Source organism: Brachyistius frenatus, unplaced genomic scaffold (genome assembly GCF_029030835.1).
Source record: "Brachyistius frenatus isolate BFR_SWC_R1_liver_20210118 unplaced genomic scaffold, ASM2903083v1 Contig_66, whole genome shotgun sequence".
NCBI lineage: Eukaryota > Metazoa > Chordata > Actinopteri > Embiotocidae > Brachyistius > Brachyistius frenatus.
Window position 1 is genome coordinate 70,221 of NW_027210665.1, and position 21,209 is coordinate 91,429.

The 21,209-nt window shown below is 42.9% G+C and overlaps 1 protein-coding gene across 1 annotated transcript in view; it reads right to left on the reverse strand.

Annotated features, from left to right (window-relative positions):
- Nucleotides 1-21,209, reverse strand: part of znf385b (zinc finger protein 385B) — a 57,548-nt gene that overhangs the window by 25,894 nt on the left and 10,445 nt on the right. The window contains 3 exon segments of the mRNA XM_069706906.1: nt 8,876-8,992; nt 10,456-10,599; nt 10,709-10,849. Of these exon segments, the coding sequence (XP_069563007.1) occupies nt 8,876-8,992; nt 10,456-10,599; nt 10,709-10,847 (400 nt within the window). The 5' untranslated portion in view covers nt 10,848-10,849.

The window sequence follows — 21,209 nt, forward strand, 5'->3', positions numbered from 1 at the left end:
AAAGTCATAAGATCTTTTGTTAAGGCCCTAAATTAAAAGACCAGAAGACTTTTACTTAGAAATTACAGATGACAGACAGACGACAATAAAAGCAGCAGTGTTTCTTTATCTGATCTCTTCCTTTTATCAAAGATTTTGAGAGGAGTTTTGATTTTTGGCAGGCAGAAATGAGAAACTTTATTCTCTCGTGTTAAAATGAGTTCAGTTCTGACTGGAAGAGGCTACAGCGACAACAAAAAACAAAGCACGCAACCCAGTTTCACAAAAACAAACTTTGATCGGTTTATGACTGACGATGTCCTCATACTGCACGACTCCAACAGGATTTTGAACTCTTTAAAAACTCTCCCGCTCATCATTACTCGCTCCACAACACTGTTAACGAACCACAAATTATGAGACATGTTTTCCTCGGGTTTTTTTTTTTTTTTGCAGTCAGTTGGTACTAGTGTCTGTTACCATGGAAACGTGGGTCTTCGCTCTGGGTAAGCACATATGCAGTATTGCTAACTTTTTGGGCTAAAAATTATATTTATTCTTGTATTTAATGTAGAAATTGTCCAATTTGAATGTGAGCAGAAGAGTCTCGGGTCTCCTTCAGCTGGCAACCAAAAACTCCACAAACACAGTGAGACAATGGAGGCTAAACATGTTGAATAAGTTATGCAAATTTGTTTTTGTCAGCTTCGGAGAAAAACAGAAAACATCTAAACGCTATAAAGACCAACCGATGGTTTAACTCCTTTTGGCAGTACCTGTTTTGGCTCTGATTTTACTTATTTAATGCTCATTAACTTGTGTAAACACCACACAACGATGGCTAATGGTAAAAATTTAAGAAGACACTTGTACCATTAACTCTTTAAGCATGAATTGCTTAATTCATGTAAGTGCATGAGAATTTAGGACATTAAAAAACACATTGGTTTTTTTTGGTTGCCATGTGAGTAAATAATTTTTTTAAAGAGAAGAAAAAAAGTTAAATGGCCTTAAACTTAAGATAGCATACAGATGTTGCACCTGGATGTAATAATAATAAAAAATTTAAAAAAAACAGTTGGGAATTGGAAAATAGGCACAACAGTAGCACTTAAAAACGTGTAATTTACCTTGAAAGTTGAAAATAAATTGTTATGATGAAGACAGTTTTTGTTGGTGAGCAATTTGTTTCCCATGTAAACAAACTGTAGTTCCCTCACTATGGGTTAATCTGCATAAATAGAACCAGACACACACTAGACAAGGGAATCCACTGTGTGTGTGTTTTTGTGTCATGAAGCCACACTGTGCTGCGGTGATGAGCAGCGGTGTGTGGGTAATCACGGCAGTCACGCTACCCATAATGAGAGGAATGTCAGACAGACAGGAGGTAGCCACAGATTCAGTAGACTTATCGCAGCTTTTATTTTTTGTCTTTCCTAATCTGACACACAGCTTCATCCAGAATTCGTCTGGAAGCCAAATTGTTCATTTAGGTGCTGATGTTTCTGGAAAACTCCCTCCTTCGATTGAGCGGAGGCACTCAGATTTCCAGGTCAAGCACACATAAGAAGATCATGGCAGCGAGTGAGAAAATAAAGCAGGCGAGGCTGCACAGTGCGATGCGGGGTTGGTAGCGCAGATCTCAAAGGAGTATAATTCCCTACTTTCCATGATGACTCTCCACAGTAGCTGCAGCGCATCTATTTGTTTGTGTGCTTTTTTTCCCCCTGCACAAAATGCAGCCTGAGTGGAAGCGACAGAAATTAGCAAAATAAAAGGTCAAAAATATTCCATAATTTATCCCGGCAGTCCGCTAATTTTAAACAGACGTTCGTTGTCTGAGGATGAATCAGAGCGATCCTCTGGCTTTTGGTAGCAGCATCGGGAAGATTAAATTTGTTTGTGAAACTATTAGATGGAAAGCCGTTAAATTTGGTACTCACGTCTCTAAAGGGAGTAACTGTGATAATGTTGGGGATCCCTTTAATGTTTCATCTAACGCCACCACTTCTGTTTATAATATGTGAATTAGCAAACGTTAGGATGCTTACAAACTAAACTAAGATGATGAATATGGTCAAAATTTTAGTTAAGTTCAAGACACAACTGTGCTTGTACAGTAAGCACAGCCTCACTGAGCCTCTAGTATGATATTGTGGACCCAGTACCAGTACCCAGTGTAGCAAACTATATCTCAATATGTGAAGATTAAAACTAACAGTGGATGTTTCTAATGTGGAAAGTCTCTGGATTCAAAATGTCGTAGATTATCTGGACAAACATCATCAAATACTGAGAGCAGCTGTATTTAAAATTGTAATAAAAATGTCTGATCATATAACATCACCATTTATTCTAATGTGAAAAAAAAATCTGTTGTTTCTTCAGCTGTCATCACATCTTCCCTTCAACCAGTCAACCAAAAGAGACAAATCTGTTCAGACATTTCAGGATTGATTTAGAAATTCAACTGTTTCCACTCAGACTTTTATACATTTTAGAATATCCAACATAAAATACAGTAAAAAGAAATAAGTAAAAACACTTTTTATATATATATATATATATACTATAAATGGTACTGCAACTAAGTAGAAAACAGATCCTGATATTTTTAGGTCTTAATGTCTGAACAACCTTCCAAATATAATTATAATCCTACCCGGATAAAAAAAGCTTGTTGTGTCTCTTGTAGAATAATCTTTTTTACAGTTGCACCACCATTTTTTTTTTTTTTTAGCATGTAGTACACGCTCAGTTCAAGGTTCGAGTCCAGGTCACGACCCCCGGGACACGTCACCCCCCCCCCCCCCAAAAAAAAAAAAAACCACACTCACAGACATAACACACACCTGTGCGCACACACACTGACCGCAATCATGCAGCCAGACACAGAAAAAAAAAAAAAAAAACACGGAAGACTAAAGCGGCTAAATGTGGAGCTCAAACAGAAATAAACAAGAAGAAGGATTTCCTACCGCGACTCAGGAAACTACTCCACATCATGGTCGGGGAGACAGCTGTCTCACCTCCTCCTCCTCCTCCCTCTCCTCTCTATCATCTGCTCCCCCGATAGCGAAAGGCACCACAGAGAAAACCCAAACCAAACAGCGGCGAGTCGCCGTCTGACTGTTTGTTGTCTGCGGGAACGCAGAGACACGTGTGTGTGTGTGTGTGTGTGTGTGTGTGTGTGTGTGTGTGTGTGTGTGTGTGTGTGTGTGTGTGTGTGTGGGGAGAGGAGGGCGACCGACACACAGCGAGGAGGAGACAGAGTGTACAGTGTATCTGAATCACTGAGGTGATGATATTCAGGGTGAGCGGTGATGACAGCCCCTCTGTCTCAATGGAAATCCCTCTTTCTCTCTCTCTCTCTCTCTCTCTCTCTCTCTCTCTCTGTCTTCATCTATGTGTTGCTCACGCGCCTTCAGCCAGTTCATGGCATGACATTAAAGAAGAGAAGGAAAGGAAAGGAAAGGAAAGGAAAGGAAAGGAAAGGAAAGGAAGATAAATTATAGAATTACAAGACATTCATAAAAAAAAAAAAAAAATTTAAAATGGGGGAAAACAGCAAACAAATAAACAAACAAGTAAAAATATCTATCCTTCCAATTTCCTCAGAACCCCCCTGATGACCACAGCAGGGGAAGGCTATAACTTTCATGAGTAAGTATTCTGAGCTCCGTTGCTTGATCAGTATCGGAATCCGAGTTCCACATGTTTATGTGACCGCTGGTACACGTGCACGTTGGCGGATGGCCACGGACCTGAAACTTCAGTAGAGGCCGCATATATAAAAGTTTTGGTCCAAATTTTTCGATTTTAAATCAAAAATGTCACATTTTAGAGCTCGGCATTGACACTCTGTCCCCGACGGATGAATTCACGGCGCACAGCCTTCCAAATGTCAACGAAAACCCACCCGGTGGCGTTCCTGGCCCGATAGTGACGTTCTGCCTCAAAACACCTCGCCAGACCGATTCTTTGCCGTAAATTTTCGGAAGCATTTCGGGGGTCTCCGTCGCTCAAATCGGAGATCTCACCGAAGCGCTCACACCAGGAAACGTCACAGTGGAGCAGTCCTTTCGCATCGCTGACCTTTTTGACACACTCTCATCGTATAGTTTGGCTACCTACCAATTTTCTGCTTCACTTTGAAAAGCAAACCTTTACTGGTTCTGTGAGCGTAACCGATTTTCTAGACCACAGACTACGGTTAGTCCTCACCGGTCTCCTGTTGTGTCGCAGGTATTTTGGAGCCCACGTGGACATGTGAGTTGAGTTGTCCAGAAATGCGGACAGGCATCACGGGTTCAAATCCGGTCATACACTCTCATCCACCCCCCCCCGCCCCCGCCCTCTCTGAGCCTGTTGTCATCACCATACAGCACTATGAGGGTGTGAATCCATCACCGGGATCTATTCATACCCTGCTGAATACACCAACGCAAAACCACACATCGACACCTGCTCAGTGCGTCCATCTAACACACGCGCACGTACAGATCGCCGCAATATGTGTCTCTTAATAACTGTCTATTTCCCAGCTCATTGTGAATGGGTTATCAGCTGGACAGCATGCTGACCTTTATTAGCCCACGAGAGCTAATTAGCTGCACATTCACACACATACACACTCACATGAAAAAGACAGAAAGGAAAAAAGGTGAGTTGATCCTGACAAGAGGAATCCAGCGTGGGATCCTCATTAAGACAATTCTCCAGCATCCTCTCCGAAATACTTCAGACATCATGCAATGGAACATATACATGTATTTACTGCAGTACAATGCGTTAGACTGTCAAAGTACAGCAGTGTTGTTGTCCCCGGTGCCGAGCAAAATCTCATCCACGCACAGAAGAGAGGACGTCAGGGGGGAGAGGAGGAGGAGAGGGACGTTGATGAGCGAAGACGAGGAGGAGGAGAACAACTCAGAGAAGTGGTGAGGAGACGAGAGGGGGGGGGAAAATAAGGAGAAAGGAAGGAGTTGAAGAGAAAAGAAAAACAAATGACAGGAGAGGGGGGGAGAGGGAAGAAGAAAGACAGGAAGGAAGGAAGTGGTGAAAAAGCAAAGAGGAGAGGAAAGGAGAACAGAAGAGCAGAGGCGAAAAGAGGAAGAAAGGGCAGGTGAGGGCAAAAAGGGGAGATGAGGAGAGGGGGAGGAAGAGCCGAGAGGAGCTGTAATATTGTAAATGTTATTAGTCTCATGTGAGTTAATCTCTTCATTTGTAAGGATCATGTGAATCATGGGAATTCACTTCTCTCATTAGTGTTTCATTACAGTCTGTGTAAGTGTGTGTGTGTGTGTGTGTGTGTGTGTGTGTGTGTGTGTGTGTGTGTGTGTGTGTGTGTGTGTGTGTGTGTGTGTGTGTGTGTGTGTGTGTGTGTGTGTGTGTGTGTGCTGCCTCCTGGTGGTCGCTAACTGCCACTGATTAGGGTATAGTAGAAAACAAGTATATATATACATCAGAGATAAAAAACACTCCACTCAACATATCGCCAGCTGTCTGAGTGAAAATCATCGTTTTAATGTGTAATAATTCATGTTGGTCCTTCTCCTGTTGCTTGAGTTTCACGTTCAACATATTTTAAGGATCATTGATTGTTTTAATTTTCAATCAACAAAGTGGAAAGAACCTAAAAAAAAAAAAAAAAGGATGTTTGGATGACTTTTTAAGTTTAGCCTTTAACCAGAGTCTAAGAGCTCCGTTCTCCGTCGGTGTCAGGTGGAGGTCGTTCACATAAAGGTAGCTTTTATGCAGGTATATTAAAAATGTCATAATTTGAGAGCAAATTTATCGCATGGCAATCAAAATTAAAGTTTGTATGTAAAATAAATATATGAACTCAAATTATTTGGATTGCAAAAAAAAAATTGTACCTCCCAGTTTAGTTGGTCGCAGACTTGAGAATTTTATGAAACTAGCCTCTTTATTGTGTCACAAAAAGTTTTGAATCAGACCTCTTTGCCATCCAGTTAACAACTTTTGGTTGCAAGTTAAGTTGGATGTTACGGGCGCTGATGGATGAGACAAGAGTTTGTATTGGTGAGTTTGACTTGGCGCCCCAGCAAGGCTGCAGAGACTCACCTCACTCCCTCACCAAATTTAGAGGACTGTGTGTTCAGCTATTTCCTATTAATATGCATTTAAATGGATCAGAACAATTTGCACTTTGGTTATATTTCATATGGTCAATGCTATCGCCATGCCGATCCCCTCAGTGATGTATATACTGTACATCGTGGTATGCTGCTTGTATTTTTATTTTTTATTTTTTTTTAGATCTAACTTGACATCACAGCGCTGATTTATCGCAATAATCATCACAACTCAAACAACACACAATCATCAAAACACAGCTCCTACATGTTCATCAGTTTAATGCGACATTCATCGATTGAGGAGCTCACGGATCGCGTCGGCTGTCCCCTGAGCAGCACAACTGTTTGTATTGGCTGTGATGTCATCTGACCTGACTGCTGATTGGCTGCTGAGCCAGGTCACTGTCACAGTCTCACACGCACACGCTCAGCCTGGCCTGGAGGAGCGCTTCGTTCAGGCCAAAGAGCTTTTCATGGTCGAGCGAGCATCACGTAATGGACAGAGAGAAAGAGAGAGAGGGCGAAAGACATGATCATTCAGGCTGAGTGTGTGTGTGTGTGTGTGTGTGTGTGTGTGTGTGTGTGTGTGTGTGTGTGTGTGTGTGTGTGTGTGTGTGTGTGTGTGTGTGTGTGTGTGTGTGTGTGTGTGTGTGTGTGTGTGTGTGTGCGTGCGTGTGTGCCCAGTAAAGAGAGATTTAATCTTTAGTCAGTGTTATTGTAGCCTGCACACTGATATGGACACACAGTATGTAATTACAGCTGCTGCTGCACACCCTCACACACAGGTGTGTGTGTGTGTGTGTGTGTGTGTGTGTGTGTGTGTGTGTGTGTGTGTGTGTGTGTGTGTGTGTGTGTGTGTGTGTGTGTGTGTGTGTGTGTGTGTGTGTGTGTGTGTGTGTGTGTGTGTGTGTGTGTGTGTCTGTCTCAGTGTGAGATTATCTTTCTGTTTCCTCCATCTCCCCTTACATCATCATCAAACAGACTGTAATTAAGTGTGTGTATATATTGTTTTCGTGACATATTTCATTCATATTAATCATGTCAAGTTTTGACTCCCTTCAGCGTTAAAACAGCAGATTTCTAATGGAAGTTCTGCATTATGTCCCAGCTCAACAAACTAGAACACAGTATAATAATAAGATTTCACATACAGATGTCATGACAGCTGATTTGGGCAGAGACTAAGGGACCAACACCCAATATTAGCGATGTATTCGAGACATGTCAACACGGTTTCGGAGCATCGCCGTGTCCCAGTTTAATGACCCGCTGCTGTCTGCTCCACTTTAAACTCCTTTTTACATCTCGCAGCGCGTTCCTACTCCGTTGACCGGCAGTTTGACTCCAGAGAAGTGGGTCTGAATCGCTGAAGATGCTCTGAACTGCTCCAGTCACATCGGATCAAAGAACAAATGAGGGTCGGGCGATGCGAAAGGCTTCGGCTGTGATTTCACCAGCAGAGGGTGCTGGGAGTTCTGCTGTTTTTAGATTATAAGAAAAATAATGTGAAATGCTTAAAGACTGATTCATTAAACTGAACATGTTACATTATAACTACAACAATGAAAAAACGAAGGGCAATAAAAGGACTGAGCAGTCATGCATCAAAGGAGATAAGATAAGGGAATAGTTCAACATTTTGAGAAAAAAAATCACCATGTCAAGATTTAGCAGCTAGTTTGTCAGTTAGCTGAACAATTTTCACGACAGATCAGATAATCCAATTTACCATTTATCCACAGCCACGCCAGCAACTCTGAGGGAGTTTAGTCAATAAACCAACATTTCTGACAAATTCAAGATTTGACCTGATAAATGTCCCGACATGAAAAGTCAAGAGGATCCAAACGGTCACTACAGTTCATCCTGAAGGAGAATGTCTGAGCCCCATTTCATAGCAGCTCGTTTAGCAGTTTCTGAGAAATATAAAAAAATTTTTTTAAAAAAGGCAAATGTCAACCTCAGGGCGCTGCGACGGGAAAAGTTAGGGATGTCGGTAGGATAGGATAGATCGATGTTGACCTGTCACAGAATAAAGTTGAAATGTTGGTGCCGGTGGTGCTATTAATGACAAATCAGGGGATCGTGTGTCAGTATGATTCATACCCTCGTAACCGCGGAAAAATCCATTGAATAGCAGCTGAAGAATTGCAACGATGACAATAAGAGCAACACTAACAGAAGAGAGCAGGAATAAAATAAATAATTGAGACGCTAAATATTCATAAACATAACAAACATCAGGGTGAAGCTGCATTATGGAGCCCCCGACAGAGCTGATCAAACTGACATGACTGACAGGTGTTGAGGAGGAGCGAACAGGACACACACGGAGTATGAAACAGCAGCAATGATCTAACTTAATGCAGGGTCAATTCATCCTTTTAGACCTCAAACTGAGATTTCACACACACACACACGCACGCACGCACACACACACGCAGACACACACTCTGACCTCTCCTAGGGGGCAGCAGCTGTTGATGATGGTTGAGCCAAAGTCACTCTCACTCAGCAGACACACAGCCAGACTTCACCAAATTAATGTCCTGTTTAGCTCTTCCGTGCGCCACTGGTTACCGTGACAATTTGCGTGTCTTTCAGCGATGGTAGCTGGATCGGGGACACTGTGTGCAGACCTCCCGCGCAGGTCAGCTGCAGTCTCTGCGGTGTGATTTAAGTGTGACTTTTAACAGAGGACGTGAGGTGACAGAGAGTGCTGGATGAAGCGGTCACTGTTGGCGCAGTATGTCAGGAGTGGTGGGAGGCAGCAGCAGTAGCACATGTCCTACCTGCAGTCGAGCCGGATGGAGCGCTGAGGCCTGGACTGAGGCCAGGAGTCGGAGTAAGTCCTGCAGGCTGGGAGCTGAGCCCTGTGGCATGGGGAAGGGACCTGGACTGAGCCCCCGCTGGAATCAAAAGACATGCAGACCCAAAAGGAATAAACAAGGAGCTGACAATGGCAAACCTCTGCTGCTACTGTTGTTGTAATGTTGCCTTGAGCCTTCCTGCTACCGCACCTACTCTTACTGCTGCTACCTCCATCGTTGCTAATGTTACTATGACGACTACTATTGCTATGACTACTATCACTGCTACAGCTTCCGTTGCTATGACTACCGCTACTACTTCTTTTACTTACTTATTTACTTATTATTACTTCTACTACTGTTGCGGCTACTAACGCTACGAGCGACCTCTACTGCTACTATTGCTACTGCTGTTGCTGAGGCTACTGTTGCTAGGACTACAGCTGCATTTACACCAAATAAGGCAGGGCGGCACCTTCCAGCAGGGTGGTGCGGAGGCGTGGGCGTGCCACTGCGCGGCCCATTCGTCTGACGTCACGTTGCGACCTTTAAACCGCCGACCTCAATCCAGACGGTCGCCGAAGTGTGTGCATGTGTGGGTGTGACTGACTGACTGTCTGTTTGTGTTGTGTGTGTGTGTGTGTGTGTGTGTGTGTGTGTGTGTGTGTGTGTGTGTGTGTGTGTGTGTGTGTGTGTGTGTGTGTGTGTGTGTGTGTGTGTGTGTGTGTGTGTGTGTGTGTGTGTGTGACAGTGACCTCGCATGATGTCACATGACATCCCAGCCAACACAAACAGTTTAATGCACCATAAATTCTGTTTGCCAGCCGTCATCACAACAAAAGAGAGGAAGATGAAAAGTTTTAACCTGCGAACCCAACAGATTTTTTTTTTTAAACTAATAAACAATAAGGACGTGTGTGCTATAAGTCTCAAGTGGAACATATATGGAAGTCAATATTTTCTAGAGATCCTGCCGCAAGTATTGATGGGTCCTGAGAGTTATAGTTTGACTGCATTGACAGATTAAAAAAAACACATTTACTTTCAATAAATAAACAGAATATGAGGCCTGTTGTTAGAGTGAGTTTTAAACCGGTCCACAGGGCTAAATCTCCTCCTGTGGGTCTGATCGATGGCTTGACATTAGATTTTGTTTTGCTGAAAGTTGATTCTGGTTTAACGTCTCGCTGTACGACAGATGCATTTTTGTTTTTTGTACCGTTATGGTCCCTGCTCCTGCAGCAAAAATCACTATAACTCTGATTTTGTCTGATTTGGTGTGGATGTAGACTACTACTAAGGCTGCTGTTACTGTTTCTGTGACTTTTACTACAACAACTACTGCTGCTGTATTGCTTTTACTCATGTTACAGATTATTCTATTAATTATTTAGTTATTTCTTTATTTTAATCTTTACTTAACTCCTTTTTTTGGGTCTATGTAGCTCTGTTCATGCTATTTTACTCATCTTATTACTACCTCACAGGCTTTTTGGAGTATTTACTCACTCATATACTATTGTGACTACTACGACAGTCACAACAATACCGTATTAATGTACCTGCTGCCTGCTGTTCGGTCTCTCCAGCCCGGAGCTGTCTCACTCTCCGGAGGTGAGACCTGCCGTTGTAGTGCAGCTGGGCCTGAGCAGCCGAGGTCAGCTGTAGGTTGCACACCTCACACAGCGAGTAGGCTCCACTCTGACCTGAGACAAAAACAGAGAGGGTGAGTCTGACCTAAAGGAGAAAACTACAGGAATTGTTTCGCAATGCAGGAGATATAAAAGATCACTGATCATAGGAAATGTCGGTCACCGGAGGATGATGGAGTCGGCTGCACAGAGAAGCTGAGGGTTGTAGGTGTCGGCGTTTCCATCAGCTCTGGACACATCCCTCCAAAGGCAAAGATCTGCCCACTCTCCAGGAGCTGGGAGGGACTGAGAGGAGTCTTCATCCCTGAGGAAGAAGTGGAACAAGAAAAGCAGACATAAAGGAAACTAGTGTTGTTGGACATCCATATTCAGTTCATGTAAAAACAAAAAATCATTTTTCTAAAAAGCGGCACAGAGATAGTCTGTCTCTGCCCAACTATTGTTCACAGCATCCGTCTTCAACGTGATTATAGTCTGGAAACCGTGTTCACAAAAAGGTTTGATGAAGGCTGGACCGATCAGGCAGCCCTGAGGTTCAAAATAAAGGAAATAAATATAGAAAATCGGAACCAAATCTGAGGGATCTATGAGTTCAACGTTGGTAGGTTGTGGTTAAGCGGCAACCAACCATGACGTTAGTCATAGTTTTTGTTAACTACCGTTGTGAAGCCTCAAGTTCGGATTCTGTCTGTCACCATTTTGCTATTTTGGTGCCAGAAGTGACCGTATTTGGACAGACTGGGGAGGAGCGAGGGTTGGGTCTGATTAAATCTGACTGACAGCAAAAACCTGACTGCACCACAGGCCTGTCAATCAAACAGACACGCCCCACCCCTCTCTTTGAGGCAAAAAGTTAAAAGGGAGTTTATCGAGGCTTTTTGGAGCCTGGCGGCCCTCAGTGGTATCGCGGTTTAAGACACCTCTGCATTGGCCTCACTTTTCAGACCTGGAAGCTACATCCACTGTCTATGGCTGTGATGCATAAATTTGCAGCCACTAGCAAACTGCTTTGACATTGTTGACCTTTGCTTGAAGAGCTGAATAGTCCAATTGTAGCTGTGCTATTGTAGCTGATTGGATAGATATTTGGCAGAGAAACCCTGAAAAACAACACGAAGTAACACTGAAAGCGCTCCGGTGAGTCTAAACGGCAAACAACATTGATCCCACACGGCTGCAGTGTGAACATGACGCTGAAGATCCACATGTCCTGAAAGTAGTCACTCAGTGAGGGACAGACGGGCGGACAGGAGTGAGGCCTGAATGACACCGGATGCGGAGTGTGAAGTATCGAACGCCCACAGGGAGAGTGATGAAGTAATGAGTAAGAGGAGAGGGGAAGGAAGACATATGCGTGTGTGTGTGTGTGTGTGTGTGTGTGTGTGTGTGTGTGTGTGTGTGTGTGTGTGTGTGTGTGTGTGTGTGTGTGTGTGTGTGTGTGTGTGTGTGCGCGCGTAGGTCAGGCTATGACTGTCCATCTGTTGTCCCATCAGCTCTGCCAAGTCACATGACCTGTGACAGGACACACAGGGCGCACACATCCATTCATTCAGATTCAGTTTAACGCCATGACAACCATTACGACCATATACATACAGTACTTCCATCCACTTCAGGGATTTGGATCAGATTGAAATCAGCTCATTAAGGCATCATTCGCACACAAAAAAGGAAATGCTTAATTTCATACGATGGTATATAGCAGCTGCTGGTGGCTGTAAGGCACCGCAGAGCAAATCAATGTCTGCACCATCAACACGCTGTTGTCATGGTGCCAATGAGTCTCCTGTACAACCATTATGGTGCGGCGTGTTGCTCCTGATTGCTGAAGAGCTGAAGTGAAACCAGAATTTTCTATTCATCTCATTCAAAATCTCATTGACACTTTATAATGACATAAATATCAACAAAACTGTATCATCTGATGTGCTGACATAAGGTTGGCAACTTTTCAGTCTTAGCAGCCTTAAAATAACAGCATTTCCTATAAGCCCTCGACAACAGCAGAAAGAGACGAGTCCGTTCCGATATTTGCATAAACACAATATGGCACTAATTCAGAGACATAAACCAAAACAAACTGAAACATGTGACGTGTTGTGTAGGATGGTGAAACGTTTGTCTTCACAAGATGAACATTTAGTACGGTTCAGTTATCCAGGAGACACTTCATGACTCTCTCTCTCCTCCAGCTGGTTGTTGGTAGTCAACTTTATGTTCTGCCGACAGCTGGTTAATCTGCCTCAGTGATGAATTAGCTACAAACTGCACACACACACACACGCACGCACACACAGACACACACGCACGCACGCACATGCACGCGCGCACACACACACACACACACACACAGATCCAGCTGATGCTGACATCAGCTTCAACGAGGGAAGGATTAAATATATCTGCTCTATTGAGCTGGGAATTACACACACACACACACGCACACACCCACACGCACACACACACACACACACACACACACACACACAGGTAAACACGTGCACACACAATCACACACACTTTCACATACACACAGTAAGACACAGATAAAGAAAAAATAAGTAAGTGAACTGAGTGCTCAAGATCAAAATGAAATGAAATGTGAGTATTTACCTTTTTTAATGTGTGTGTGTGTGTGTGTGTGTGTGTGTGTGTGTGTGTGTGTGTGTGTGTGTGTGTGTGTGTGTGTGTGTGTGTGTGTGTGTGTGTGTGTGTGTGTGTGTGTGTGTTTCTAGTGAGTCTAATCCGGGCTGACCAGGCAGTCAGTAATCAGAGAGGCCAGCTGTGGGTTATAATCACACTCTCACACACGCACACACACGCAGCAATATGATTTCTGACTGTAGAGGAACAACACCTGAACAATCAATGTTTCCATCATTTTAAACATGAGTTTCACCTTCATCTCCATTTCTCTCATGTCATGGTGAAATGAAGTCCATCATCTTATATGATAACTACGATGATTCACCTCTGGGCCAGTAGAGGGCAACAACTAAATCCAGGGGTGTAGGACTGACATTAGGGACAGCTGGGTATTTAAACATGGCACCCGGTCTTTGAATGGAAACTGTTCAGCTGACAGCGAGTATTTTGTCAGTGCGGCCGACTGCACGTAAACATCAGAGTTTCGCTCGCTCTCCTCGCTCGCCCCGCTCCGACATTCCCACTCAACCCATAAACTTTACGTTGGAATAAAGTCACTCAGATAAAACTCACTTTTCAGGGCTCTGGGAAAGTTTGATGAGATAAAAAAAAAAAAAAACGTCTACGGATTACAAATTCACCAACAAAAGTAACGACCAACATTGCTGTTTGTTTCATGGCTTGAACTGGATGACTTTAAGGAACACCAGGCTTGTGTCATACAGATTCACCTAAGAGCATCGATTTACTCATTGACCTCTCAATAGCAGACTGTATATAAAAGCGGATGAAGCTTCCAGGTCTGAAAAGTGAGGCTAATAAAAATGCCTCAAGCTGCAATACAACCGAGTGCCATTGGAGGTTGGCTCCAAAAAGCCTCCGGCTCCATAGACTCCCATTGATTTTCTCTCATGAAGAAGCTGAATGAGAGTAAATTTTCCCACAAGTAATTTGGGTGTTGTTGGCAAAATTCACTCTTTCGTATTCATTTTCTGAAAATAATACTATCTTTAATTATAAAATAGTCCTCAAAAAGGTATGTGTGTGGACGTGCCTGTTTGATTGACAGGCCTGTGGTGCAGTCAGGTTACGGGATATAGGTCGTAGGCGGATCGTAGTATCGCTCGGGTTTCCAATCAGCGCGTGGTCACTTCTGGCTCCAAACTGCTCGGGACTCAATGGCTACGGCCAAAATCTGAACTTGAGGCTTCATAACAACACCAACAACAACAACAACAACATGACAAACCCAGTGGGTGACGTCACTGCCGGTTGCCGCTTGCTCAAAACACAAACAGTATGTTTTGATAGGAGGACGTAGAAGATGCAGCGGATATCCGGTGGACACGCAGATAAGACTTTAAACGCCTCAAAATGAAAAACCATCATTAACAAAGCATTTTACTGTAGAAAATGTTTAATCTAGTCTGGCTAATGTGAGCTCCACGCAAAACACAACTGTTACTATTTGTTGTCGGGTAAAAAAAACCTTTTATGTCTAAAATGTATGTCAACTTTTCAAGATCTACCAGGCATGTGTGTTATTGTTCAGCAGCGTATGAAATCTTTTATGGGCCGTAATTCTGGTCTGAAGAGTTATTTATTTATTTTTATTTTTTTAAATGCCCTTCGACTTATATGACAACACAGGAAATCACTAAACATGGAGAAAAAGGGTTTCCCCCATCAAATATCTTTTCATGCTCACACTGTTTTTTTGTGGCAGCGAGCAGACAAACGCTTGCTCATTGGTCGAAAAACTCATAGAGTCCTGATGGTGTTAAAGATAAAGAGATGGGGCGCACTTAAGTATGTCGCTGCAAACACACACATACACACACAGAGACACAGAGAGAGAGAGAGAGAGAGAGAGAGAGAGAGAGAGAGAGAGAGAGAGAGAGAGAGAGAGAGAGAGAGACACACACACACACACACACAGCAACCTAAGGGGACGACAGGACAAAGAAACTAATGGAGATGTGAAAAGACAGAGAGGTCCGAGAGTGGCTTTCTCTTACCCTGAGGGAAGTAGCTGTAATAACAATGGTCAAAGACTCTCTCACACACACGCACGCGCACGCACACGCGCACACGCACACAGAGCAGTGGCCAGCAGCAACAGAGATGTTGAAACAAACTACTAGATACAGCTTGATGTTGGTCCCTGCAGGAATTTGACATTCCAGGATCAGAAGTAAGTGGATTGTATGTTTTTCAAATATATCAATGGATTGTTATATTACAATATATTCAACAATTGTAAAGAAAATTCTACGGTAAAGATACTGCTGCTTTTCCCTTAGAGGTAAGGCATGTCTCTAACAATATACAGTACATTAGACATACACACACTGACATGTTTCTGCAGAAAAAAAAAATTCCATCTGTTTTTCCCATAAATGTATCTTGTTCAGAACCAGCAATAGGTCAAATAAAATGCAACCAGTTTAATAAACCAGTTTGTCTCCAGAATATCTGATCGAGCCTTGTTTCCTCTTCTAAGGCATAGCTTCCCTGCAGGCAGAGTATGTGACCTCCAATAGGCTTCACAATGTCAAATCTCAGCAAACCATTTAATCTCCAAGCTCAAAGTTGAAAGTCAATTCTGACCCGAAACAAGGAGGTAAACATCGGATTTATGGAGCTCGTTGGGAGGAAGAACTACCTGATAGGCTGAATTCAGGGGGGGGGGGGAACAGAATCACAATTTCCTTCCAAAACAAAACTACTTACATGACAATAAAGTCTGAAACATGCAACATGACCTGTAATAAAAAACTGAAAGTCGTGCACTTAACTGTGTTTTTGTATCCAGTTGCTTTGTTCGGGTACGTGTTGTCAGTCTGTAGAATTGTTTCTCAGTGTAAATGCTTTCATCCAAAGTCATTCATCTATTCACACACCGACGGCAGCGAGCTACTTATCGGACCACCGGGAGCGATTTGAGTTTCAGCATCTTCGCCAAGAACGTGTGGACAGGAGGAGATCAAACCTCCAACCCCGTGACTAATGGACGACCGGCTCTGCTGGGTTCCAGTCACCTCGTATGCATCACTCACTGCTGCATTGTGAATTCAATGCACCTGCAGGAATTAGGTTGGAAAAAGATATCAAGTAAATATAAACAGCATCCTATAAAAAAAAAACGCAGCGGCTCAAACAGCAGTTTAATGAGCTCACGTTCAGGCGGCAGTGGACCTGGAGACCCGCAGGAGGCCGAAACCTGAAGACGCCCCGAGGACACATAACACGATCTCCATTCAGATAATTACGCTTCCTCCCTCCTCCAGACAGCGACCCAGGAATCAGCTGAGGTTTGACTATATTAACCTTAAAAATGTCTCAGAGGAGAACTTGTGGGAACTTGTGGAAGCTTTACTATAATCTTCATGTTGCTTCTTAATTGCAAGACGTAGTGAAAACTCCCTACAAGGACTATATTTTTCAAGTTTATTCATTAAATAATCATAATTTATAAGATGTGTCGTTAAACAATGAAACACTGTGAATTCTTCTAGTTTTTTCTTCTCAGGATCATTTTCTAGTTTTGCATTTTAAGATATTGTCCATCGTGATAGTTTCCTTAAAATGACAGAGGATTTCTCATTTGGAAAATAAATCGAAGAAGAGACGCAAACAAGGCGAGTGCAGAGTGACGGTAAAAAAAAAAAAGGTGGAACGATGGGTTCGCAGACGGTAGAGGGCTTCTGTGTGTCTGTTTGCTGGTTGTCATGGGAATACTGTGTTGTAACAACACAACTGGTGATGTAACTGTGGTTGGTCCTAACACACACACACACACACACACACACACACACACACACACACACACACACACACACACACACACACACACACACACACACACACACACACACACACACACACACAGTCATGTTTCCATCACTTCAGAGGACGTTACACGTTCAATTGATTTCCTAGAGTTTGACTCTAAACATTGACCAAAGTTTTCATCCTAAAATCCAATAATTTACCTGATTTGGACTTTCTTTTTGTCCTCAAAAGTCCCCACAATGTGACCGTGGAAACAAATGTGTGGTCCCATAACACGAGTAATAAAAGTCAACACACAGTCAGATGAAAAGCAGCCTGCAGGCTGTCTGTTCCCCGTCCACGTGCTCACGTTTCTATCGAGGTTGTTTCTAAACATTAAAAAGCTGTTGAAATGCTTCTTCCACTTTGTCGAACTGTGACCTCCTTGTTTCCCTCTTTGCCTGAGTATGTTTACATTCATCACCCCACATATTTGATTCTATTTCTGCCTATTGTCACTTCTTCAACAATCGGCAGTCAGTGTTGTGAGCTGAAAGGGCCAATTCAGAGTTTCTACAGTCCTGTATGTGCTTCTATGCATTCTAGAACTGGGTAGAATCTGTATGTGGTCACCTTCATCCAACATGGTGATTAAAGCAGAGCAAGGGCTGTTTTATTTACTGCTTGGCTGGGCAGCAAGAAACAGTCAAAAAGGGAAAACACAGAGTGAAATTGCTCAACAAGGACTAGGGCAGAGAACGTCGCTGTGTAAGACCGAAGAAACTGCAATCAGCTCAGGAGGTTTTCTTTGTTATTGCAGCGGATGTGCACTATGAATTCTTCCCCCACAGAGGCAAGACTCTAAACACTGAGTTCAACTGTGATGTTCTTAGGCGTCTGAAGAGAAAACTTTCAGTACAAAGACCTGAATTATGGCGCAATGGCACTTTAGTTCTCTAACATAACAACACACTGTTCACAGCTCACAGCACATTGAAAACAAAGTTTCTGGCCCGCAACAACACAACTATCGCTCCCCATAGTCCTACTCTCCAGATTTGGCTTCCTGCTACTTCTTTCTGTTCCCTTCAAGTTTCAGGTGGATGGCAATATCACCTGATATACTTAGTTTCAGTAATGACGTCACTGTACTGCAGTTGTTATTATTAGTGGTGGAGTCCACCGTTCCTGCGCTGGATTCAAATTCCCTGCACACATTCACAGGACATGGTGCCGCATATTATCAAGTAATAATGTTTGAGGCCTCCACAGATATTTAAAATATCTGATATATACACACAAAAATGAATCTCGATACAAATTATTTTGTATTTGTTTTTGAATTGTGACCAACATATATAGCTGATGTAGCTCTAATCCAGCATTTTACTGTTTGTAATTATATTCTAAGACTGTTTGACAGTTCGAGAAAAATGCATCTAAAAAAACCTGTTAGTGTCGGATCTGTATCTCCTGATTTATGATGTTACATTGGACTCCTTTAATTTAAATCAATTTGATTGTTTTTTTATTGATTATTGATGAGTGATTCCCGTCCGTTTCTCTCGCTGTCAGACGGGTTTGCTGGAACCAGGGATTAAATATGGATGATGACCAGAAAGCAATGTAGAGCGTGTTTCCGTTAATTTTAATCCTCTTGTGTGTACGACCGACATCATGTTGTATGGTTTACATACTGCAGCAGGGATCAGACACACACACACACACACACACACACACACACACACACACACACACACACACACACACACACACACACACACACACACACACACACACACACACACACACACACACACACACACACACACACACACACACACACACAGAGCAGGAGGCACCGTGAGGTCGCTCGGTCTGTCCAACCTTCATTCAGGACACGGTGACTTCAGTTCCGTCTTTAAATAGCTGCTCTGCTCCATCAGGACCTGACACTTACTGCTCAAGGTGAAACTCCACTTTCACACTAAAATCCAGGACTGAACTGGTAACTGCTACCGCTAACAAAGGCCACCGGAGACCCGATGTCGCCCGTCACGAATGAACCACCTCAGTGTCTCCACCGACCACTGCACTCAGAGGAAGAAGAGGAGATACAACAGTGACATCCTTTGACTCAATGATACATTAATCAGCATTAATGAGGACATCAGACTCCTCATGTTTTTAATGTCTATGTGCAGATGTTACATGGTGTAATTTGTAGCTGGTTTTAGTGCATAAATATTTTTTTTTCCCCAAGACCCAGTAAAGTCAGACAACATTACTGACAGACACATAACATTATGTAAGGAGCTTCTTATTAAATGCAGTGCAGCAGGTCAAACAGAATCCCACTGAAGAGGAGACACTTTGGGAGGAAGAGGAAACTTTTACTGATCAGGAGCTGCAGGTCACTGAATAAAACAGACATATATAGTCCAGATAAAAAACAATTTTTTTTAAAACATTTCATTATGGTCTTCAGACACACTTTTCATCGTAGGTTTCATCGATTAGATTAACACTGATGGAGAGTTATTATTTATACCATCAGACAGCCAGCAGGCCCCAAACATTTAACTGTAACGTCCAATCGTTGCAAACCTTTTTCCAAAAGGACAAACACAGACTTTGACCTGAAGAAGCAGAACATGATTAAAAGCTCAATTGAAGACATTCGTGTGTGTGTGTGTGTGTGTGTGTGTGTGTGTGTGTGTGTGTGTGTGTGTGTGTGTGTGTGTGTGTGTGTGTGTGTGTGTGTGTGTGTGTGTGTGTGTCCAAATAATTGTGAAAAATGTAAAATCATTTGGAATTAATGTGAAAATGTGCAAGTAATTCTGTTTCCTGCCTGAACAGGAAACTTCAGAATCACAGAGATAAACCAGATGTTCCTCTATTACACACAGTCAGGGATGGCCACACACACAGACATACACATATAAATGCGTATATAGCCTACTGCATGTAGGTTACCCAGCAGGCTGTGCAGGATTTGGTGGGACATGATTGGTTGAGCCAGAAGGGGATTGTGGGATTGGGATTATAATCCACAGATAAGTGTATGTGTGTGTTGGTGTGTGTGCAAGTGTGTGTATCTGTGTGTGTGGTAGTTGTAGCTCAATTCGTATAATCTGTGCTCTAATAATAGAGATTACCACTCACAGTCTTCTGAGCATCTACTGACAGTCGTCTGACTTCTCCCCCTCACTGCTGAAGTGTCCCTTTAGAAAAAAGAACCTCTTCTGACCTCTGACCTCCCCACAACTGTATGTGTGTGTGTGTGTGTGTGTGTGTGTGTGTGTGTGTGTGTGTGTGTGTGTGTGTGTGTGTGTGAACAGCAGTGTGCACAAGAGACACACTTCTAAGCGTTTGAGCGTGGACGTTTGTCGTTGACGTTTGGGAAAAAAGCATACGTGTCAGACTAATCTAAAATCAAAGGCTGGCAGCATCTCATGCCTCATGGTGAGGCCTTGGGCACAAGCATGTAAAGACCCCCTTTCACATAAGAGCAAGACCCCCCCCCCCCCCACACACACACACACACACACTGAGACCCTAAACACACCATGTTTGCTTGAGCTGTGTCTGGTTGTAGTTGTTTTGCATCTCTTTTCGTCTCTTTGAGGGTTTTTTTTTGTGCGTGTTTGGAGTCGTTTTGAGACTGCAGCCATTTTGTCTCTGAAGCCACTTTGTGTCTCTTTGTGTTTGTTTTTCATCTCTTTTGGTGTCATTGTGTCATTCTGCAGTCCTTTTATTCTGCTCTGTAGCCGCTCTGTGGTTGTTTTGTGTCTCTTAGTAGTTATTTAGAGTCTGTATTCATTATGAGTCTGTACTTGTTTTGAGTGTAGTCACTTTTAAATCTGTTGTAGTTTTGAGTCTGTAGTCGTTTTGAGTCTGTAGTTTGTTTGAGTCTAGTTTGTTTGAGTCTAGTTTGTTTGAGTCTAGTTTGTCTGAGTCTGAAGTCGTTTTGAGTCTGTAGTTTTTTTTTGGAGTCTGTAGTCGTTTTGAGTCTCTTTGTAGTCTGTTTCTGGTCTCTTTGTGCTTGTTTTTTGTCTATTTTAATGTCTTTGTGTCATTTTGAGGTTGTTTTGTGTTTGTTGTCTCTGTCGTTTTCAGGTGAAGCAAAACATTTAGACGCTGCTGTTGGTTGAAAAACTGCAGCTGAACTTCAGCATGTTGTTCACAGTGAAGATGAAGAGAGGCTGTCTGAATAAAGCTCCTGTCAAAGCAGATCCACACTG